This window comes from Bombina bombina, chromosome 10 (assembly GCF_027579735.1).
Source record: "Bombina bombina isolate aBomBom1 chromosome 10, aBomBom1.pri, whole genome shotgun sequence".
NCBI classification, from domain to species: Eukaryota; Metazoa; Chordata; class Amphibia; order Anura; family Bombinatoridae; genus Bombina; species Bombina bombina.
The window spans coordinates 163880353-163906061 of NC_069508.1; the positions used below are offsets into that span (position 1 = coordinate 163880353).

The following is a 25709-nucleotide window of genomic DNA, read 5'->3' on the forward strand; positions in this document are numbered from 1 at the left end:
ACACTGTCCCGCTTTACATAGCACACTTTCTATCTGTACATAGCACACTTTCTATCTGTACATAGCACACTGTCCCGCTTTACATAGCACACTTTCTATCTGTACATAGCACACTTTCTATCTGTACATAGCACACTGTCCCGCTTTACATAGCACACTTTCTATCTGTACATAGCACACTGCCCCACTGTACATAGCAAACTGTCCCGCTGTACATAGTATACTTTCTTTCTGTACATAGCGCACTGTCCCGCTGTACATAGTATACTTTCTTTCTGTACATAGCGCACTGTCCCGCTGTACATAGTATACTTTCTTTCTGTACATAGCACACTGCCCCACTGTACATAACACACTTTCTATCTGTACATAGCACACTTTCTATCTGTACATAGCACACTGCCCCACTGTACATAGCACACTGCCCCACTGTACACAGGGCCGGCGTTTAGTAATAGGCAGGTTAGGCAGTCGCCTTAGGGCGCACCAGCAGGGGGGCGCTAAGAGCGGTGCCGACAGTCAGCTGCCTAAAAATGTATTATTTTTTTTTTTTAATTCCTGAGCAGCTGAGCCTGATCTGCATCTGAGATCGGATGGGAGACCTGCAGAGTGCTGACGGACCGCTGCTGCCTAGCCTGCATGTGTGCCTCCTCACTGAGTCTGACTGTCATATTTGCCGCCTCCCGTCCCATTCCTTTACCGCTCCCACACAGTGTGCTGGCCCGGCCGCCCGGCATAGGAGATAGCCTTATACAGTCTTGACTCTCACTGCTTACCCTCCTCTAGGTTATACCTATTATTAGTTCTTTGCAAGTTGTTTTTTTATTACGTTCCATGCACCATTTTGTTAACCCACTTTTGAACTTTTTCTAGCTTTAAATTCTTCTGGAGATACATTCTCGAGAGATGTAAACAATATTCAACATTAGTCCTAATTAACGGTATAAGAACTTTTTCTGCTGCAAATACTTATTCCTATAGAACCAAGCGTCCTACTGGCCAAACCAACTGCAGCACTGCATTGTTTAACAAATTTCAAATTGTATGAAATAATTCCAAGCACCTCTTATTCCTTTGTTACTGTCAGTAATCTAACATTGAGTCTTTATTTAATAACAGCGTGAGGGAAAAATTATGTGCGCACGCACCAGCACACTGACTGACTGTCCGGAGTAGGACTAGGACACAGCTGCGCTTTGAATCCTTATCCTTTCTATTCTGCACCAGCGCCCCCTCCTGGCTAAGCTGAGCCTGAAACTACTGAATGTGGACAAGCAGCATGGGCAGGGGATGGGGAGGGTGTGTGGAAGCAGAGCTCAAGTTGCGCAGTGTTATGCCTTACGCCATCAGAGACTGTCAGTCAGTGATGTGGACTGTGGAGCCTGGAGGTGGTGGAGCCAGCCAAGACTCTGAGAGGGAAACATCACATGCGAGCAGCCACGGGACGTGGTGAGACCCACCCAGATGGCCAGACCAGGAGCGGTACACGGTACTGAAGGAGTGAGATCATGATGAGAGGTAGGATGGCGGTCAGATTTCATTCCAGCTGCATTTTACCATATGCATTGCTAATTAATTTGCATAGAGTAGAGAGGAAATCAAACTGGGGGTATTTGAGATAAAAGATGGAAAAAACTGCAGAATTATTTGAACATTCCGAATGGGAAACGTGGGGAAGACTGTCTGGACTGGAGGCACTGGCAGAATAAAAATCTGTATTTAATTTATGACTTGGGAGGAGGTAGGCAGAAAACAAGATGGGGGCAATGCGCAGTGCAGACAAGAGGTTAAAAAGAACTGGGGGTGGGAAGGTGCAGCACTCTGTGAGTGACTCTGGTGCCTATGGTGAGTACGGCTGGTTTTGTAGCTTTTAACTGAGGAGGGGGGTAAACAAAGCATGGGAGAGGCCAGAGGGAGAAAGAAAGGGGAATCTAAACCAAGGACTAGTAGCAGACAATATAGTGATTCAGATGTAACGCAGGCAGACCAAATAAATAATATGTGGTAAAATACATTTTAATGTGATGCAACATTTTATAAATGAAGATAAAATATAAATATGTATTTAATATAAAAAAAACTACTATACAAGACAAAAAAAATTGTTTTTTGCACAAAAATTTATATTGGAATTTCCAAGTAACTATTTGTCCATTTTCTATAGTTTGAGTTTATAAAGCACAGTTAAATTTTTATTTTGTAATAATTTGCAGAGGTCATGCTGGGAAGATAATTAACACATTATACATTACAGGCAAATGTGTGTGTCTGTCATTGTGTATGTATGTATGTTTGTGCGTATCTGTGTGTGTATGTGTGTATAAATGTGGTTGTTTGTGTGCGCAAATATGTGTGTATGTCAAGGGGGCGTGGCAATTACCGGTCCTTTTAAAGTAGTAGCTTTTATGTGTGTAATGTTTGAAACTGGGACCACCTGGCGCGGTGCCAGTGGGGGTGTGGTCAGGAGCGTGGTCAAGGGGGCGTGGCAATTACCGGTCCTTTTAAAGTAGTAGCTTTTATGTGTGTAATGTTTTGTGGATACTCTACCCTTCCTCAGTCAAACAAGTGAATCACACAATTTAAATAGACCATAACACCACCCCCTAGTTAAAAAGGCACCATTACGTTGTCATGACAAATAAATCATTAATCTAAATCTCAGATTCTAAATAATGCCAAAAATCAAGCATAATTATCCCTTTCATAATGATCAATTTCACAATTTAATATCTGCAGTGTAATATGTGTTTTATGTGTCTAATTAAGGAACAGAGCCAAATACTGATAAGACATAAATACAACATTGAATGAAAGTACAAAAGAAACACGTAATGTACCTGCTAAAGCTGTTTAAGAGGCTACTCTATACCATAATGCAGGAAGATTATAGCCAAAATGTTATCCTGCATGAAGTAAAGCAAGATCCACGCCAAAAATCCTTCCTGTCTGTACTTCCTAATCATACCCATATGATTCCCCTAAACGTGTATTAACGGCAATGTCACCAGGGGTCGGGGGGGTGTTAAATTCTTAGAAAAATAAACCAAGTAGTACTACAAAATTAAAAAAACCCTATGCTGCTCACTCAGCCTGTATTACTAAATGTAAACTTTGAAGGACACGAACGTTAAGCTAAGCAGGGCTGTATGTAACAAAGTACCAGCATCCAACTATGCTGGAGAGTCACAGTCCAGTCATTTTGAATAATGTGTCTGGGTTTCAGGTGGTCTGAAAGCCGGACACATGATTTGAAACCTGGAGGTGGCATCCCTACTGGGACAGAATGAACAACTGGGTGGGACACTGGGACAGCGCCTCCAAACCGGGACAATCCCAGTAAAAGTGGGACTTCTGGTAAGCCTATGTATATGTGTGTAAATATGTGTGCATGACTATGTATAAATATGTATGTGTGAGGGTGTAAATGTAAATGTGTGTGTATAAATGTGTGTTTAAATATATGTGTATAAATGTGAATGTTTGTGTACAAATATGTATGTGTATGAATATATATGTATGTGTGTGTGCAGGAAAAATTACCTGCTATGTTGTGCAGAGCCACCACTTTGGCACATTGTTATGTAGAAATGAACTATTATAGCTGTTACACATTACTAGAACATGTTGTTAACATTTTGTTAAGAAGCAGTAATGGCAGGGTATATATGGGGGGGGGGGGGGTGGCAAAATGTGTCTTTGCCTGTGTAGCCAAAAATCCTAGCACCGGCCCTGACTGTACATAGCACACTGCCCCACTGTACATAGCAAACTGTCCCGCTGTACATAGCACACTGCCCCACTGTACATAGCACACTGCCCCATTGTACATAGCACACTGTCCCGCTGTACATAGTATACTTTCTTTCTGTACATAGCGCACTGTCCCGCTGTACATATCACACTGTCCCGCTGTACATATCACACTGCCCCACTGTACATATCACACTGCCCCACTGTACATATCACACTGCCCCACTGTACATATCACACTGCCCCGCTGTACATATCACACTGCCCCGCTGTACATATCACACTGCCCCCGCTGTACATATCACACTGCCCCACTGTACATATCACACTGCCCCACTGTACATATCACACTGCCCCGCTGTACATATCACACTGCCCCGCTGTACATATCACACTGCCCCACTGTACATATCACACTGCCCCACTGTACATATCACACTGCCCCACTGTACATATCACACTGCCCCACTGTACATATCACACTGCCCCGCTGTACATATCACACTGCCCCGCTGTACATATCACACTGCCCCGCTGTACATATCACACTGCCCCTCTGTACATATCACACTGCCCCACTGTACATATCACACTGCCCCGCTGTACATATCACACTGCCCCGCTGTACATATCACACTGCCCCGCTGTACATATCACACTGCCCCACTGTACATATCACACTGCCCCACTGTACATATCACACTGCCCCGCTGTACATATCACACTGCCCCGCTGTACATATCACACTGCCCCACTGTACATATCACACTGCCCCACTGTACATATCACACTGCCCCACTGTACATATCACACTGCCCCGCTGTACATATCACACTGCCCCGCTGTACATATCACACTGCCCCACTGTACATATCACACTGCCCCGCTGTACATATCACACTGCCCCGCTGTACATATCACACTGCCCCACTGTACATATCACACTGCCCCGCTGTACATATAACACTGTCCCGCTGTACATAGTATACTTTCTTTCTGTACATAGCGCACTGTCCCGCTGTACATAGCACACTGTCCCGCTGTACATATCACACTGTCCCGCTGTACATATCACACTGTCCCGCTGTACATATCACACTGCCCCGCTGTACATATCACACTGCCCCACTGTACATAGCACACTGTCCCGCTGTACATAGTATACTTTCTTTCTGTACATAGCACACTGTCCCGCTGTACATATCACACTGTCCCGCTGTACATATCACACTGTCCCACTGTACATAGCACACTGTCCCGCTGTACATAGTATACTTTCTTTCTGTACATATCACACTGCCCCGCTGTACATATCACACTGCCCCGCTGTACATATCACACTGTCCCGCTGTACATATAACACTGTCCCGCTGTACATAGTATACTTTCTTTCTGTACATAGCGCACTGTCCCGCTGTACATAGCACACTGTCCCGCTGTACATATCACACTGTCCCGCTGTACATATCACACTGTCCCGCTGTACATATCACACTGCCCCGCTGTACATATCACACTGCCCCACTGTACATAGCACACTGTCCCGCTGTACATAGTATACTTTCTTTCTGTACATAGCACACTGTCCCGCTGTACATATCACACTGTCCCGCTGTACATATCACACTGTCCCACTGTACATAGCACACTGTCCCGCTGTACATAGTATACTTTCTTTCTGTACATATCACACTGCCCCGCTGTACATATCACACTGCCCCGCTGTACATATCACACTGTCCCGCTGTACATATCACACTGTCCCGCTGTACATATCACACTGTCCCGCTGTACATATCACACTGTCCCGCTGTACATAGCACACTTTCTTTCTGTACATAGCGCACTGTCCCTCTGTACATAACACACTTTCTATCTGTACATATCACACTGTCCCTCTGTACATAGCCCACTGTCCCGCTGTACATATCACACTGTCCCGCTGTACATAGCACACTGTCCCGCTGTACATAGCAAACTTTATATCTGTACATAGCACACTGCCCCACTGTACATATCACACTGCCCCGCTGTACATATCACACTGTCCCGCTGTACATATCACACTGTCCCACTGTACATAGCACACTGTCCCGCTGTACATAGCACACTGTCCCGCTGTACATAGCACACTGTCCCGCTGTACATAGCACACTGTCCCACTGTACATAGCACACTGTCCCGCTGTACATATCACACTGTCCCGCTGTACATATCACACTGTCCCGCTGTACATAGCACACTTTCTATCTGTACATAACACACTTTCTTTCTGTACATAGCGCACTGTCCCTCTGTACATAGCACACTGTCCCGCTGTACATAACACACTTTCTATCTGTACATAGCCCACTGTCCCTCTGTACATAGCACACTGTCCCGCTGTACATAACACACTTTCTATCTGTACATAGCACACTGTCCCTCTGTACATAACACACTTTCTATCTGTACATAGCACACTGTCCCGCTGTACATAGCACACTTTCTATCTGTACATAGCACACTTTCCCGCTGTACATAGCACACTGTCCCACTGTACATATCACACTGTCCCGCTGTACATATCACACTGTCCCGCTGTACATATCACACTGTCCCGCTGTACATAGCACACTGTCCCACTGTACATAGCACACTGTCCCACTGTACATAGCACACTGTCCCGCTGTACATATCACACTGTCCCGCTGTACATAGCACACTGTCCCGCTGTACATATCACACTGTCCCGCTGTACATATCACACTGTCCCGCTGTACATATCACACTGTCCCGCTGTACATATCACACTGTCCCGCTGTACATATCACACTGTCCCGTTGTACATAGCACACTGTCCCACTGTACATAGCGCACTGTCCCTCTGTACATAACACACTTTCTATCTGTACATATCACACTGCCCCGCTGTACATAGCACACTTTCTATCGGAACGGTGTAAAAGCCGGAACGGAACGGAACAGGCTGGAACAGGCCATTTATGAAGGAAATTTATTTAAAATATAATGGGATGTGTTAGAGACTCTTGAGAACAATTTTAGGAACAAGAATATTTGTGATATAATAATTAATTAACCCTTTAACTACCAAAATAGTGTCCGGAACCAAACATAAAAGCCCGGAACAGCACCTTCCCAGAAAACCAGATACACCAAATTCACAAGTCACATGTGACTAAATGTAATAAGTGTAATCAGCCACAAACCTTCCACAGAAACCACATTATAATATCTGTTCCTGCCTTTAATACACTTTTTTATAAAAAGTGACGAAAAAGGCACCTTCCCAGCAAAATATACAGATACAGATCAGCCACAAACCATCCACAGAAACCATATTATGATATCTGTTCCGGCCTTTAATACACTTTTTTATAAAAAGTGACGGAACAGCACCTTCCCAGCAAAATATACAGATCAAATTCACCAGCCACACATAACTAGATGTGATAAGTGTAATCAACCACAAACCATCCACAGAAACCACGTTCCAATACCCGTTCCGGCCTGTAAAATGCTTTTTCATAAAAAGTGACGGAACGGCACTTTACCAGCAAACCAGATACACCAAATTCACAAGTCACACATAACTAAATGTTATAAGTGTAATCAGCCACAAACCATCCACAGAAACCACATTATGATATCTGTTCCGGCCTTTAATACACTTTTTTATAAAAAGTGACTGGTGAATTTGGTGTATCTGGTTTGCTGGTAAGGTGCCGTTTCGTCAGTTTTCAGGAAAAAGCGTTTTACAGGCCGGAACGGGTATTGGAACGTGGTTTCTGTGGATGGTTTGTGGTTGATTACACTTATCACATCTAGTTATGTGTGGCTGGTGAATTTGGACTGTATATTTTGCTGGGAAGGTGCTGTTCCGTCACTTTTTATAAAAAAGTGTATTAAAGGCCGGAACAGAAATCATAATGTGGTTTCTGTGGATGGTGTGTGGCTGATTACACTTATAACATTTAGTCATGTGTGACTGGTGAATTTGGTGTATCTGGTTTGCTGGTAAGGTGCCGTTCCGTCACTTTTCATGAAAAAGCATTTTACAGGCTGAAATGGGTATTGGAACGAGGTTTCTGTGTATGGTTTGTGGTTGATTACACTGATCACATCTAGTTATGTGTGGCTGGTGAATTTGGTCTGTATATTTTGCTGGGAAGGTGCCGTTCCGTCACTTTTTATGAAAAAGTGTATTAAAGACAGGAACAGATATCATAATGTGGTTTCTGTGGATGGTTTGTGGCTGATTACACTTATAACATTTAGTTATGTGTGACTGGTGAATTTGGTGTATCTGGTTTGCTGGTAAGGCGCCGTTCCAACATTTTTCATGAAAAAGCGATTTACAGGCCGGAACGGGTATTGGAACGTGGTTTCTGTGGATGGTTTGTGGTTGATTACACTTACCACATCTAGTTATGTGTGGCTGGTGAATTTGGTCTGTATATTTTGCTGGGTAGGTGCCGTTCCGTCACTTTTTATAATAAAGTGTATTAAAGGCCAGAACAGATATAATAATGTGGTTTCTGTGGTGGATTACACTTATAACATTTACTCATGTGCGACTGGTGAATTTGGTGTATCTGTTTTGCTGGTAAGGTGCTGTTCCATCACTTTTCATGAAAAAGCGTTTTACAGGCCGGAACGGATATTGGAACGTGGTTTCTGTGGATGGTTTGTGGTTGATTACACTTATCACATCTAGTTATGTGTGGCTGGTGAATTTAGTCTGTATATGTTGCTAGGAAGGTGCCGTTCCGTCACTTTTTAAAAAAAAAGTGTATTAAAGGCCGGAACAGATATCATAATGTGGTTTCTGTGTATGGTTTGTGGCTGATTACATTTATAACATTTACTCATGTGTGACTGGTGAATTTGGTGTATCTGGTTTGCTGGTAAGGTGCTGTTCCATCACTTTTCATGAAAAAGCGTTTTACAGGCCGGAACGGGTATTGGAACGTGGTTTCTGTGGATGGTTTGTGGTTGATTACACTTATCACATCTAGTTATGTGTGGCTGGTGAATTTGGTCTGTATATTTTGCTGGGAAGGTGTCGTTCCGTCACTTTTTATAAAAAAAGTGTATTAAAGGCCGGAACAGATATTATAATGTGGTTTCTGTGGATGGTTTGTGGCTGATTACACTTATAACATTTAGTCATGTGTGACTGGTGAATTTGGTGTATCTGGTTTGCTGGTAAGGTGCCGTTCCGTCACTTTTCATGAAAAAGCATTTTTCAGGCCGGAACGGGTATTGGAACGTGGTTTCTGTGGATGGTTTGTGGTTGATTACACTTACCACATCTAGTTATGTGTGGCTGGTGAATTTGGTCTGTATATTTTGCTGGGTAGGTGCCGTTCCGTCACTTTTTATAATGAAGTGTATTAAAGGCCGGAACAGATATCATAATGTGGTTTCTGTGGATGGTTTGTGGCTGATTACACTTATAACATTTAGTTATGTGTGACTGGTGAATTTGGTGTATCTGGTTTGCTGGTAAGGCGCTGTTCCGTCACTTTTCATGAAAAAGCGTTTTACAGGCCGGAACGGGTATTGGAACGTGGTTTCTGTGGATGGTTTGTGGTTGATTACACTTATCACATCTAGTTATGTGTGGCTGGTGAATTTGGTCTGTATATTTTGCTGGGAAGGTGTCGTTCCGTCACTTTTTATAAAAAAAGTGTATTAAAGGCCGGAACAGATATTATAATGTGGTTTCTGTGGATGGTTTGTGGCTGATTACACTTATAACATTTAGTCATGTGTGACTGGTGAATTTGGTGTATCTGGTTTGCTGGTAAGGTGCCGTTCCGTCACTTTTCATGAAAAAGCATTTTTCAGGCCGGAACGGGTATTGGAACGTGGTTTCTGTGGATGGTTTGTGGTTGATTACACTTACCACATCTAGTTATGTGTGGCTGGTGAATTTGGTCTGTATATTTTGCTGGGTAGGTGCCGTTCCGTCACTTTTTATAATGAAGTGTATTAAAGGCCGGAACAGATATCATAATGTGGTTTCTGTGGATGGTTTGTGGCTGATTACACTTATAACATTTAGTTATGTGTAACTGGTGAATTTGGTGTATCTGGTTTGCTGGTAAGGTGCCGTTCCGTCACTTTTCATGAAAAATCGTTTTACAGGCCGGAACGGGTATTGGAACTTGGTTTCTGTGGATGGTTTGTGGTTGATTACACTTATCACATCTAGTTATGTGTGGCTGGTGAGTTTGGTCTGTATATTTTGGTGGGTAGGTGCCGTTCCGTCACTTTTTATAATAAAGTGTATTAAAGGCCGGAACAGATATGATAATGTGGTTTCTGTGGATGGTTTGTGGCTGATTACACTTATAACATTTACTCATGTGTGGCTGGTAAATTTGGTGTATCTGGTTTGCTGGTAAGGTGCTGTTCCATCACTTTTCATGAAAAAGCGTTTTACAGGCCGGAACGGGTATTGGAACGTGGTTTCTGTGGATGGTTTGCGGTTGATTACACTTATCACATCTAGTTATGTGTGGCTGGTGAATTTGGTCTGTATATTTTGCTGGAAAGGTGCGGTTCTGTCACTTTTTTTAAAAAAGTGTATTAAAGGCCGGAACAGATATCATAATGTGGTTTCTGTGGGTGGTTTGTGGCTGATTACACTTATAACATTTAGTTATGTGTAATTGGTGAATTTGGTGTATCTGGTTTGCTGGTAAGGTGCCGTTCCGTCACTTTTCACGAGAAAGCGTTTTACAGGTCGGAATGGGTATTGGAATGTGGTTTCTGTGAATGGTTTGTGGCTGATTACACTTATTACATTTAGTCACATGTGACTTGTGAATTTGGTGTATCTGGTTTTCTGGGAAGGTGCTGTTCCGGGCTTTTATGTTTGGTTTCGGACACTATTTTGGTAGTTAAAGGGTTAATTAATTATTATATCACAAATATTCTTGTTCCTAAAATTGTTCTCAATAGTCTCTAAAACATCCCATTATATTTTAAATCAATTTCCTTCATAAATGGCCTGTTCCGGCTTTTACACCGTTCCCTTTCTATCTGTACATATCACACTGTCCCGCTGTACATATCACACTGCCCCGCTGTACATATCACACTGTCCCCACTGTACATATCTCACTGTCCCGCTGTACATATCACACTGTCCCTCTGTACATAGCACACTTTCTTTCTGTACATAGCGCACTGTCCCTCTGTACATAGCAAACTTTCTATCTGTACATAGCACACTGCCCCACTGTACATAGCACACTGTCCCGCTGTACATATCACACTGTCCCGCTGTACATAGCACACTGTCCCGCTGTACATATCACACTGCCCCACTGTACATATCACACTGCCCCACTGTACATATCACACTGTCCCGCTGTACATAGCGCACTGTCCCGCTGTACATAGCACACTGCCCCGCTGTACATATCACACTGTACCGCTGTACATATCACACTGCCCCGCTGTACATATCACACTGCCCCGCTGTACATATCACACTGTCCCGCTGTACATAGCGCACTGTCCCGCTGTACATAGCACACTGCCCCGCTGTACATATCACACTGTACCGCTGTACATATCACACTGTACCGCTGTACATATCACACTGCCCCGCTGTACATATCACACTGCCCCGCTGTACATATCACACTGCCCCGCTGTACATATCACACTGCCCCGCTGTACATATGACACTGTCCCGCTGTACATATCACACTGTCCCGCTGTACATAGCGCACTGTCCCGCTGTACATAGCACACTGCCCCGCTGTACATATCACACTGTACCGCTGTACATAGCACACTGTCCCGCTGTACATATCACACTGTACCGCTGTACATATCACACTGTCCCGCTGTACATATCACACTGTCCCGCTGTACATAGTATTCTTTCTATCTGTACATAGCACACTGTCCCGCTGTACATATCACACTGCCCCGCTGTACATATCACACTGCCCCGCTGTACATATCACACTGTCCCCACTGTACATATCACACTGTCCCGCTGTACATATCACACTGTCCCGCTGTACATAGCACACTGCCCCGCTGTACATATCACACTGCCCCGCTGTACATATCACACTGTCCCGCTGTACATAGCACACTGTCCCGCTGTACATATCACACTGTCCCGCTGTACATATCACACTGTACCGCTGTACATATCACACTGTCCCGCTGTACATAGCACACTGTCCCGCTGTACATATCACACTGCCCCGCTGTACATATCACACTGTCCCGCTGTACATATCACACTGTCCCGCTGTACATATCACACTGTCCCGCTGTACATATCACACTGTCCCACTGTACATATCACACTGTCCCGCTGTACATATCACACTGTCCCCACTGTACATATCACACTGTCCCTCTGTACATAGCGCACTGTCCCGCTGTACATATCACACTGTCCCCACTGTACATAGCGCACTGTCCCGCTGTACATATCACACTGTCCCGCTGTACATAGTATACTTTCTTTCTGTACATAACGCACTGTCCCGCTGTACATAGTATACTTTCTTTCTGTACATAACGCACTGTCCCGCTGTACATAGTATACTTTCTTTCTGTACATATCACACTGTCCCACTGTACATATCACACTGCCCCGCTGTACATATCACACTGTCCCGCTGTACATAGTATACTTTCTTTCTGTACATATCACACTGTCCCACTGTACATATCACACTGCCCCGCTGTACATATCACACTGTCCCGCTGTACATAGTATACTTTCTTTCTGTACATATCACACTGTCCCACTGTACATATCACACTGCCCCGCTGTACATAGCGCACTGTCCCGCTGTACATAGTATACTTTCTTTCTGTACATATCACACTGTCCCGCTGTACATATCGCACTGTCCCGCTGTACATATCACACTGTCCCGCTGTACATATCACACTGTCCCGCTGTACATATCACACTGTCCCGCTGTACATATCACACTGTCCCGCTGTACATAGTATACTTTCTTTCTGTACATAGCGCACTGTCCCGCTGTACATAGTATACTTTCTTTCTGTACATAGCGCACTGTCCCACTGTACATAGCAAACTGTCCCGCTGTACATAGTATACTTTCTTTCTGTACATAGCGCACTGTCCCGCTGTACATAGTATACTTTCTTTCTGTACATAGCGCACTGTCCCGCTGTACATATCGCACTGTCCCGCTGTACATAGTATACTTTCTTTCTGTACATAGCGCACTGTCCCGCTGTACATAGTATACTTTCTTTCTGTACATAGCGCACTGTCCCGCTGTACATATCGCACTGTCCCGCTGTACATAGTATACTTTCTTTCTGTACATATCACACTGTCCCACTGTACATAGCGCACTGTCCCGCTGTACATAGTATACTTTCTTTCTGTACATATCACACTGCCCCGCTGTATAACGCATCACGTATCCCTACACTCTTGGGCACCGTGCTATTTCCCGGCTTCATCTGCATGCGCCGCCCCCATCCGGCCACATCACTTCCTCCCGTTACAGTGTTGTGTATTTTCCCCTGCCCGGTGTGCAGCGCTCTCACTGTAAGGACATGACGGTCCCTGCTGCTCTCGCTGGCCTCCTCCTGTTGCTGCTCGGCCTGAGCCTAGTGTGTGGCCGCTCCGAACTGGGCCGCGGTAAGTGCTGCGAGGGGAATAAATACACCGGGGGCACATGATACCCAGGGGGAATTAAATACACCGGGGAGATATGAGAGAGACCCAGGGAGAATCAAATCCACTGGGGAGACATGAGAGAGACCCAGGGAGAATCAAATACACTGGGGAGACATGAGAGAGACCCAGGGAGAATCAAATACACTGGGGAGACATGAGAGAGACCCAGGGGGAATCAAATACACTGGGGAGACATGAGAGAGACCCAGGGAGAATCAAATACACCGGGGAGACATGAGAGATACCCAGGGGGAAGTAAATACACCGGGGAGATATGAGAGAGACCCAGTGAGAATCAAATACACTGGGGAGACATGAGAGAGACCCAGGGAGAATCAAATACACTGGGGAGATATGAGAGAGACCCAGTGAGAATCAAATACACTGGGGAGACATGAGAGAGACCCAGGGAGAATCAAATACACTGGGGAGATATGAGAGAGACCCAGTGAGAATCAAATACACTGGGGAGACATGAGAGAGACCCAGGGAGAATCAAATACACTGGGGAGACATGAGAGAGACCCAGGGAGAATCAAATACACTGGGGAGACATGAGAGAGACCCAGGGAGAATCAAATACACCGGGGAGACATGAGAGAGACCCAGGGGGAATTAAATACACTGGGGAGACATGAGAGAGACCCAGGGAGAATCAAATACACTGGGGAGACATGAGAGAGACCCAGGGAGAATCAAATACACTGGGGAGACATGAGAGAGACCCAGGGAGAATCAAATACACTGGGGAGACATGAGAGAGACCCAGGGAGAATCAAATACACCGGGGAGACATGAGAGAGACCCAGGGGGAATTAAATACTCTGGGGAGACATGAGAGAGACCCAGGGAGAATCAAATACACTGGGGAGACATGAGAGAGACCCAGGGAGAATCAAATACACTGGGGAGACATGAGAGAGACCCAGGGGGAATTAAATACTCTGGGGAGACATGAGAGAGACCCAGGGAGAATCAAATACACTGGGGAGACATGAGAGAGACCCAGGGAGAATCAAATACACTGGGGAGACATGAGAGAGACCCAGGGAGAATCAAATACACTGGGGAGACATGAGAGAGACCCAGGGAGAATTAAATACTCTGGGGAGACATGAGAGAGACCCAGGGGGAATTAAATACACCGGGGAGATATGAGAGAGACCCAGTGAGAATCAAATACACTGGGGAGACATGAGAGAGACCCAGGGAGAATCAAATACACTGGGGAGACATGAGAGAGACCCAGGGAGAATCAGATACACTGGGGAGACATGAGAGAGACCCAGGGGGAATTAAATACTCTGGGGAGACATGAGAGAGACCCAGGGAGAATCAAATACACTGGGGAGACATGAGAGAGACCCAGGGAGAATCAAATACACTGGGGAGACATGAGAGAGACCCAGGGAGAATCAAATACACTGGGGAGACATGAGAGAGACCCAGGGAGAATCAAATACACTGGGGAGACATGAGAGAGACCCAGGGGGAATTAAATACTCTGGGGAGACATGAGAGAGACCCAGGGAGAATCAAATACACTGGGGAGACATGAGAGAGACCCAGGGAGAATCAAATACACTGGGGAGACATGAGAGAGACCCAGGGAGAATCAAATACACTGGGGAGACATGAGAGAGACCCAGGGAGAATCAAATACACTTGGGAGACATGAGAGAGACCCAGGGAGAATCAAATACACTGGGGAGACATGAGAGAGACCCAGGGAGAATCAAATACACTGGGGAGACATGAGAGAGACCCAGGGAGAATTAAATACTCTGGGGAGACATGAGAGAGACCCAGGGGGAATTAAATACACCGGGGAGATATGAGAGAGACCCAGTGAGAATCAAATACACTGGGGAGACATGAGAGAGACCCAGGGAGAATCAAATACACTGGGGAGACATGAGAGAGACCCAGGGAGAATTAAATACACTGGGGAGACATGAGAGAGACCCAGGGAGAATTAAATACACTGGGGAGACACGAGAGAGACCCAGGGAGAATCAAATACACTGGGGAGACATGAGAGAGACCCAGGGAGAATCAAATACACTGGGGAGACATGAGAGAGACCCAGGGAGAATTAAATACACTGGGGAGACATGAGAGAGACCCAGGGAGAATTAAATACTCTGGGGAGACATGAGAGAGACCCAGGGGGAATTAAATACACCGGGGAGATATGAGAGAGACCCAGTGAGAATCAAATACACTGGGGAGACATGAGAGAGACCCAGGGAGAATCAAATACACCGGGGAGACATGAGAGAGACCCAGGGAGAATCAAATACACTGGGGAGACATGAGAGAGACCCAGGGGGAATTAAATACTCTGGGGAGACATGAGAGAGACCCAGGGAGAATCAAATACACTGGGGAGACATGAGAGAGACCCAGGGAGAATCAAATACACTGGGGAGACATGAGAGAGACCCAGGGAGAATCAAATACACTGGGGAGACATGAGAGAGACCCAGGGAGAATCAAATACACTGGGGAGACATGAGAGAGACCCAGGGGGAATTAAATACTCTGGGGAGACATGAGAGAGACCCAGGGAGAATCAAATACACTGGGGAGACATGAGAGAGACCCAGGGAGAATCAAATACACTGGGGAGACATGAGAGAGACCCAGGGAGAATCAAATACACTGGGGAGACATGAGAGAGACCCAGGGGGAATTAAATACTCTGGGGAGACATGAGAGAGACCCAGGGAGAATCAAATACACTGGGGAGACATGAGAGAGACCCAGGGAGAATCAAATACACTGGGGAGACATGAGAGAGACCCAGGGGGAATTAAATACTCTGGGGAGACATGAGAGAGACCCAGGGGGAATTAAATACTCTGGGGAGACATGAGAGAGACCCAGGGAGAATTAAATACTCTGGGGAGACATGAGAGAGACCCAGGGAGAATCAAATACTCTGGGGAGACATGAGAGAGACCCAGGGGGGAATTAAATACTCTGGGGAGACATGAGAGAGACCCAGGGAGAATCAAATACACTTGGGAGACATGAGAGAGACCATGGGGGAATTAAATACACTGGGGAGACATGAGAGAGACCCAGGGAGAATCAAATACACTGGGGAGACATGAGAGAGACCCAGGGAGAATCAAATACACTGGGGAGACATGAGAGAGACCCAGGGGGGAATTAAATACACTGGGGAGACATGAGAGAGACCCAGGGGGAAATTAAATACACTGGGGAGGCATGAGAGAGACCCAGGGGGAAATTAAATACACTGGGGAGGCATGAGAGAGACCCAGGGGGGAATTAAATACACTGGGGAGGCATGAGAGAGACCCAGGGGGGAATTAAATACACTGGGGAGGCATGAGAGAGACCCAGGGGAGAATTAAATACACTGGGGAGGCATGAGAGAGACCCAGGGGAGAATTAAATACACTGGGGAGGCATGAGAGAGACCCAGGGGAGAATTAAATACACTGGGGAGGCATGAGAGAGACCCAGGGGAGAATTAAATACACTGGGGAGGCATGAGAGAGACCCAGGGGAGAATTAAATACACTGGGGAGGCATGAGAGAGACCCAGGGGAGAATTAAATACACTGGGGAGGCATGAGAGAGACCCAGGGGAGAATTAAATACACTGGGGAGGCATGAGAGAGACCCAGGGGAGAATTAAATACACTGGGGAGGCATGGGAGAGACCCAGGGGAGAATTAAATACACTGGGGAGGCATGAGAGAGACCCAGGGGAGAATTAAATACACTGGGGAGGCATGAGAGAGACCCAGGGGAGAATTAAATACACTGGGGAGGCATGAGAGAGACCCAGGGGAGAATTAAATACACTGGGGAGGCATGAGAGAGACCCAGGGGAGAATTAAATACACTGGGGAGGCATGAGAGAGACCCAGGGGAGAATTAAATACACTGGGGAGGCATGAGAGAGACCCAGGGGAGAATTAAATACACTGGGGAGGCATGAGAGAGACCCAGGGGAGAATTAAATACACTGGGGAGGCATGAGAGAGACCCAGGGGAGAATTAAATACACTGGGGAGGCATGAGAGAGACCCAGGGGAGAATTAAATACACTGGGGAGGCATGAGAGAGACCCAGGGGAGAATTAAATACACTGGGGAGGCATGAGAGAGACCCAGGGGAGAATTAAATACACTGGGGAGGCATGAGAGAGACCCAGGGGAGAATTAAATACACTGGGGAGGCATGAGAGAGACCCAGGGGAGAATTAAATACACTGGGGAGGCATGAGAGAGACCCAGGGGAGAATTAAATACACTGGGGAGGCATGAGAGAGACCCAGGGGAGAATTAAATACACTGGGGAGGCATGAGAGAGACCCAGGGGAGAATTAAATACACTGGGGAGGCATGAGAGAGACCCAGGGGAGAATTAAATACACTGGGGAGGCATGAGAGAGACCCAGGGGAGAATTAAATACACTGGGGAGGCATGAGAGAGACCCAGGGGAGAATTAAATACACTGGGGAGGCATGAGAGAGACCCAGGGGAGAATTAAATACACTGGGGAGGCATGAGAGAGACCCAGGGGAGAATTAAATACACTGGGGAGGCATGAGAGAGACCCAGGGGAGAATTAAATACACTGGGGAGGCATGAGAGAGACCCAGGGGAGAATTAAATACACTGGGGAGGCATGAGAGAGACCCAGGGGAGAATTAAATACACTGGGGAGGCATGAGAGAGACCCAGGGGAGAATTAAATACACTGGGGAGGCATGAGAGAGACCCAGGGAGAATTAAATACACTGGGGAGACCCAAGGGGGATTAAATACACTGGGGAGACATGAGAGAGACCCAGGGGGAATTAAATACTTTGGGGAGACATGAGAGAGACCCAGGGGAGAATTAAATACACTGGGGAGGCATGAGAGAGACCCAGGGGAGAATTAAATACACTGGGGAGGCATGAGAGAGACCCAGGGGAGAATTAAATACACTGGGGAGGCATGAGAGAGACCCAGGGGAGAATTAAATACACTGGGGAGGCATGAGAGAGACCCAGGGGAGAATTAAATACACTGGGGAGGCATGAGAGAGACCCAGGGGAGAATTAAATACACTGGGGAGGCATGAGAGAGACCCAGGGGAGAATTAAATACACTGGGGAGGCATGAGAGAGACACTGGGGAGGCATGAGAGAGACCCAGGGGAGAATTAAATACACTGGGGAGGCATGAGAGAGACCCAGGGGAGAATTAAATACACTGGGGAGGCATGAGAGAGACCCAGGGGAGAATTAAATACACTGGGGAGGCATGAGAGAGACCCAGGGGAGAATTAAATACACTGGGGAGGCATAAGAGAGACCCAGGGGAGAATTAAATACACTGGGGAGGCATGAGAGAGACCCAGGGGAGAATTAAATACACTGGGGAGGCATGAGAGAGACCCAGGGGAGAATTAAATACACTGGGGAGGCATGAGAGAGACCCAGGGGAGAATTAAATACACTGGGGAGGCATGAGAGAGACCCAGGGGAGAATTAAATACACTGGGGAGGCATGAGAGAGACCCAGGGGAGAATTAAATACACTGGGGAGGCATGAGAGAGACCCAGGGGAGAATTAAATACACTGGGGAGGCATGAGAGAGACCCAGGGGGAATTAAATACACTGGGGAGATATGAGAGAGACCCAGGGAGAATTAAATACACTGGGGAGACCCAAGGGGGATTAAATACACTGGGGAGACATGAGAGAGACCCAGGGGGAATTAAATACTTTGGGGAGACATGAGAGAGACCCAGGGGGAATTAAATACTCTGGGGAGACATGAGAGAGACCCAGGGGGAATTAAATACTCTGGGGAGACTTGAGAGAGACCCAGCGGGAATTAAATACACTGGGAGACATGAGAGACCATGGGGGAATTAAATACACTGGGGAGACATGAGAGAGACCCAGGGAGAATCAAATACACTGGGGAGACATGAGAGAGACCCTGGGGGAATTAAATACACTGGGGAGACACGAGAGAGACCCTGGGGGAATTAAATACACTGGGGAGACACGAGAGAGACCCAGGGGGGAATTAAATACACTGGGGAGACATGAGAGAGACCCAGGGGGGAATTAAATACACTGGGGAGGCATGAGAGAGACCCAGGGGGGAATTAAATACACTGGGGAGGCATGAGAGAGACCCAGGGGGGAATTAAATACACTGGGGAGGCATGAGAGAGACCCAGGGGAGAATTAAATACACTGGGGAGGCATGAGAGAGACCCAGGGGAGAATTAAATACACTGGGGAGGCATGAGAGAGACCCAGGGGGGAATTAAATACACTGGGGAGGCATGAGAGAGACCCAGGGGGGAATTAAATACACTGGGGAGGCATGAGAGAGACCCAGGGGGGAATTAAATACACTGGGGTGGCATGAGAGAGACACGGGAGAATTAAATACACTGGGGAGGCATGAGAGAGACCCAGGGGGGAATTAAATACACTGGGGAGGCATGAGAGAGACCCAGGGGGGAATTAAATACACTGGGGAGGCATGAGAGAGACCCGGGGGGAATTAAATACACTGGGGAGATATGAGAGAGACCCAGGGAGAATTAAGTACACTGGGGAGACCCAAGGGGGATTAAATACACTGGGGAGACATGAGAGAGACCCAGGGGGAATTAAATACTCTGGGGAGACATGAGAGAGACCCAGGGGGAATTAAATACACTGGGGAGACATGAGAGAGACCCAGGGGGAATTAAATACTCCGGGGAGACATGAGAGAGACCCAGGGGGAATTAAATACACTGGGGAGACATGAGAGAGACCCAGGGGGAATTAAATACACTGGGGAGACATGAGAGAGACCCAGGGGGAATTAAATACACTGGGGAGACATGAGAGAGACCCAGGGGGAATTAAATACACTGGGGAGACATGAGAGAGACCCAGGGGGAATTAAATACACTGGGGAGACATGAGAGAGACCCAGGGAGAATCAAATACACTGGGGAGACATGAGAGAGACCCAGGGAGAATTAAATACACTGGGGAGACATGAGAGAGACCCAGGGAGAATTAAATACACTGGGGAGACATGAGAGAGACCCAAGGGGAATTAAATACACAGGGGAACTTGTTGGCAGGGGTCACCTTGAGGGGCTAGGGCCTTTGCTTGTTGGCAGGGGGCACCTTGAGGGGCTAGGGTCTTTGCTTCTTCGTAGGAGGCATCTTGAGCGGCTGGAGTCTTTGCTTGTTGGCAGGGGCACCTTGAGGGGCTAGGGTCTGGGTAGGTGGCACCTTGAGGGGCTAGGGTCTTTGCTTGTTGGCAGGAGGCACCTTGGGGGGGGGGTAGGGTCTGTGCTTGTTGGCAGGGGGCACTTTGAGGGGTTAGTGTCTGTGCTTGTTGGCAGGGGGCACCTTGAGGGGCTAGGGTCTGTACTTGTTGGCAGGAGGCACCTTGGGGGGGTAGGGTCTGTGCTTGTTGGCAGGGGGCACCTTGAGGGGCTAGGGTCTGTGCTTGTTGGCGGGGGCGGCACCTTGAGGGACTAGGGTCTGTGCTTGTTGGTGGGAGGAGGCACCTTGAGGGGCTATGGTATGTGCTCTCTATGCAACCTTTCTTTTTGGGCCAAGTCACATTGCAATCTGTGCTAATGTGCTTTTTGAGGGTCACAGTGGTGATTTTGTTCTGTATCATAAGGCCGGTGAGTGTGTATGACATGAGGAGGGCTGAGCTTTTTGTTGATATAGCTACAGATGTTTGTGACAGTTTGGGGGCATTTTCTGATGCTTTTTTTTCTGCCAACCCTTTTTAATAGTTAGAGGGGATGTCGTAGACCTGGTAACTATGTCTTTTGGTTATTCCTTGGGCTCAGTGCCTGAGTTATGGGTGCACACAGACTATGTCACATTGCTTGCAATGGATTATGCTTAAAGGACCAGTTTAATGTCTAGATATATTCTTATTTGGTAAGATGGTCATTTTATTTATTTTTTACTTCTACAGAAGACTACATTATGCACAAGGCAATTCTGCCTCATTTTCAAAAGGGACAATCTACTCCAGAATTGTTATTATTTAGAAAGATAGATAATCCTATTATTACCCATTCTCCAGTTTTGCATAACCAACACAGTTATATTAATAAACCTTTTACCTATTTGATTACCTTGTATCTTTATAAGCTTCTGTAGATTGTCACCTTATTTCAGTTCTTTTAACAGACTTGCATTTTAGCCAATCAGTCCCCTCTTACAATTAACTCCATGGGAGTGAGCACAATGTTTTCTATATGGCACACATGAACTAGCACTGTCCAACTGTGACAAACTGTCACGATGCACTGAGATAAGTCAGCCTTCAAGGGCTTAGAAATTATCATATAAGCCTACCTAGGTTAGGCTTTCAACAAAGAATACCAAGAGAACATAGTCAATTTGATGATAAAAGCAAATTGGAAAGTTGTTTACAATTGCATGCCCTATCTGAGGCATGAAAGTTTAATTTTGACTAGAATGTTCCTTTAAGACAATTGTTGGTTCTACAAACTTCACTGCTTTTAATGGAAATCCCTATTGTGCCTGTATTGCAGGATTTGGGGATCATATCCACTGGAGAACCATGGAGGATGGATTGCAGGAGGCAGCTGCTAGGTAAGGATAGCAGTGTCAGTATTCTCCACAGAAACTTTTGCAATCCCCATGGCATTATGAAGTAGCCTGGTTGGGGGGCGTATATTACTTTATAATATTATGATGTTTTCTGCTACCCAAAGCACAAATGAATTGCATAATGTAACATATATTTATAATATGTTAATTTGTGCAATAAACATGGAATATTTGATAAAATTAGCTAATTTTACCTTAAAGGGACTGGAAACCACATTTTCTTTCATGATTCATATAGCATTTACAATTTTAAACCACTTTCTAATTGACTTCTGTTATCTAATTTGCTTCATTCTCTTGTTATCCTTTGGTGAAGGAACAACATTGCACTACTGGCAGCTAGCTGAACACCTCCAGTTTTCCAATCACAAGAGACAAATGTGTGCAGGCACCAATCAGCCGCTAGCTACAACTAGTATATATAGTGTGTGTGTGTATGTAGAGTAGAGGTGTACTGTTTTCCCTCCTTGTAAATCTCACATTTGATGATGGACCACAGGTTCTCAATGGGGTTCAGATCAGGTGAACAAGGAGGCCATGTCATTAGATTTTCTTCTTTTATACCCTTTCTTGGCAGCTGCACGCTTGACTTTTCTCAGTTCATGGGCAGTTATTTTGCGCCTTGGTTTTTCCACACGCTTCTTGCGACCCTGTTGACTATTTTGAATGAAACGCTTGATTGTTCGATGATCACGCTTCAGAAGCTTTGCAATTTTAAGAGTGCTGCATCCCTCTGCAAGATATCTCACTATTTTTGACTTTTCTGAGCCTGTCAAGTCCTTCTTTTGACCCATTTTGCCAAAGGAAAGGAAGTTGCCTAATAATTATGCACACCTGATATAGGGTGTTGATGTCATTAGACCACACCCCTTCTCATTACAGAGATGCACATCACCTAATATGCTTAATTGGTAGTAGGCTTTCGAGCCTATACAGCTTGGAGTAAGACAACATGCATAAAGAGGATGATGTGGTCAAAATACTCATTTGCCTAATAATTCTGCACTCCCTATGTGTGTGTGTGTATATATATATATATATATATATATATATACACACACACACACACACACACACACACACACACACACACACACACACACACACACACACACACACACACACCAAAGGGGGAAAAAAGAACATTTGAAAATAGAAGTGAATTTAATAGTCTTAAAATTACATGCTCTATCTGAATCACGAAAGTTTAACGGGTCAGTAAACCTTCAAAACAATGTTATATAATTCTATAACATTATCTTAGCACCAGATTTCTAAAGCAAAGGACTAAAGAGATATTTGACTTTGAAAATTAATTTTACAGAACACCGCTCCTGGCTCTACTGAGCGGCTCTGTTTGTTTTCCTAAGCGCATCACGGCATGCTGTCTAATCACAGCCGGCCCGATCACACCATTAAACTCAATGTAGCTCGCTACCAGACCAGAGTGGAACCTAGCTACATTTTTTAATAGCCCGATTGGGCATGCTGTGACTACACAGCGTGTCCGCGATGCGCTTAGGAAAACAAACAGACCCGCTCAGTAGAGCCAACGTTAAATTTCTCTTTAGTCCTTTGCTTTAGAAATCTGGTGCTAAGCTAATGTTATATAATTCTGCACTATTTTGAAGGTTTACTGTCCCTTTAATTTTGTCTCATTGTATTGCTAGAGTAATATTATGTGCACACAGAAAGCTTTTATAATAATTGTGCCTTTTTGGTATAGTGACAAATAGCTTTTAATGTCTACTGTATTTTATTTTTTTTAAATATTCTCGCAAGTTTAGCTTTTAGATTTGACCAATATCAATTTTCGCCATCATATTTCCAGTTCTCACAATGAGCCCAATAATATCGCCAGAGCAGAGAGATTTAGATCATCTTAGTCTCATCTGTACTGCGAGGTCTCTTGAAAAACGTAATAAATGCAAATGTTAGCTTGAGAGCCGTTTATCTGGTTATGCAGGTTCTGGAAGTAAAGGAGAAGCACTTTACAATATAATGATAAAAAAAAACTCCCAAAGATTTTATGTAATTTCTTTCTATGCTGGTGAGTGCTTATCAGGCCATATACCATACATTAAATGGACATGAATCCCCAAATTTTTCTTTCATGATTTAGACAGAGCATATAAGTAAATTGTAAAGTTGTTTAAAATTGTATTATTTAAATTGCTTCCTTCTCTTGTTATTCGTTGCTGAAAGGTTTATCTAGGTAAGCTCTGGAGCAGCAACGAACCTAGGTTCTAGCTGCTGATTGGTGGCTGCATATATATATACTGATTGTCATTGGTTCACCTATATGTTCAGTCAGCAACCAGTAGTGCACTGCTGCTCATTCAACAAAGCATACCAAGAGAACGAGGAAAAAATGTTAATAGGACTAAATTAGAAAGTTGCTTAAAATTGCCAGCTCTATCTGAATCATGAAAGGAAAAAAAAATCGGTTTCATATCCCTTTGTGTAGCAAAGTCCTGAGAATTGGAGTAAAAAACTGGCAAGGAGTTCTGAAATCTTTTAGAACTCCAACAATTTACTCACAGACAGCAGTGACATACAGTAACATTTTTGTGCTCCTGCCCTTTCCTCAGGCTTAATCACATTTAACCAATCCCACACATTATATAATCGAGCACCACACCCCCTGTGACAACACACAGGTGAAACTACCCTATATACAAAATTGCCCATGTATTTAAAGGGACAGTCAACACCAGAATTTTTGTTGTTTAAAAAGAAAGATAATCCCTTTATTACTCATTCCCCAGTTTTGCATATCCAACACAGTTATAATAATACACGTTTTACCTCTGTAATTATCTTGTATCTAAGCCTCTGCCCCCTTATTTCAGTTATTTTGACAGACATGCAGTTTAGCCAATCAGTGCTCACTCCTAAGTCACTTTACGTGCATTAGCTCAATGTTATCTATATGAAACATGTGAACTAATGCCCTCTAGTGGTCAAAATGTATTCAGATTAGAGGCAGTCTTCAAGGTCTAAGAAATTAGCATATGAACCTCCTAGGTTTAGCTTTCAACTTAGAATACCAAGAGAACAAAGCAAAATGTTTGATAAAAGTAAATTGGGAAGTTGTTTAAAATTGCATGCTCTATCTGAATCATGAATGTTTTTTTGGGACTTGACTGTCCCTTTAAAATATATCTAACATATGAAAAAACACAAAATGTAAACCAAGAAATACCATTCTTCAAATAGTAATTCACACAAATAAAGACAGGTTATATTCATTATTTAGGCCCTTTTAGATAAAACATATTTTATCCTATGTTACTACATGGCCTCCCTTTTCAATAACATTGTGTCCCTCTCAAAGCCTTTACCCCCTTAGATACATAATCCATATATACATATTCATGAAAATGAGATTGCAACTGTACATGCAAAGTCTGGGATTATGTATAGTCGGTTTATGCTGGCCAATGTGCTCCTTTTACTCTTTGGGAAGTCTCCCCAATATATAACAAGCCACACAGGCATTTGAGCTTGTAGATCACATAAAAAGGACAAACAAGTAAAATATCCCTTTATAGGAAACTTTTTGACAAATCACATAATGCTTGT

At 45.0% G+C, this 25709-nt stretch overlaps 1 protein-coding gene across 1 annotated transcript in view; it reads left to right on the plus strand.

Annotated features, from left to right (window-relative positions):
- Positions 1–13267: 13267 nt before the first annotated feature.
- TXNDC12 (thioredoxin domain containing 12) overlaps positions 13268–25709 on the plus strand; it is a 35369-nt gene continuing 22927 nt past the window's right edge. The window contains exons 1-2 of the mRNA XM_053693481.1: positions 13268–13423; positions 22046–22106. Of these exons, the coding sequence (XP_053549456.1) occupies positions 13339–13423; positions 22046–22106 (146 nt within the window). The 5' untranslated portion in view covers positions 13268–13338. The remainder of the gene's footprint in view (positions 13424–22045; positions 22107–25709) is intronic.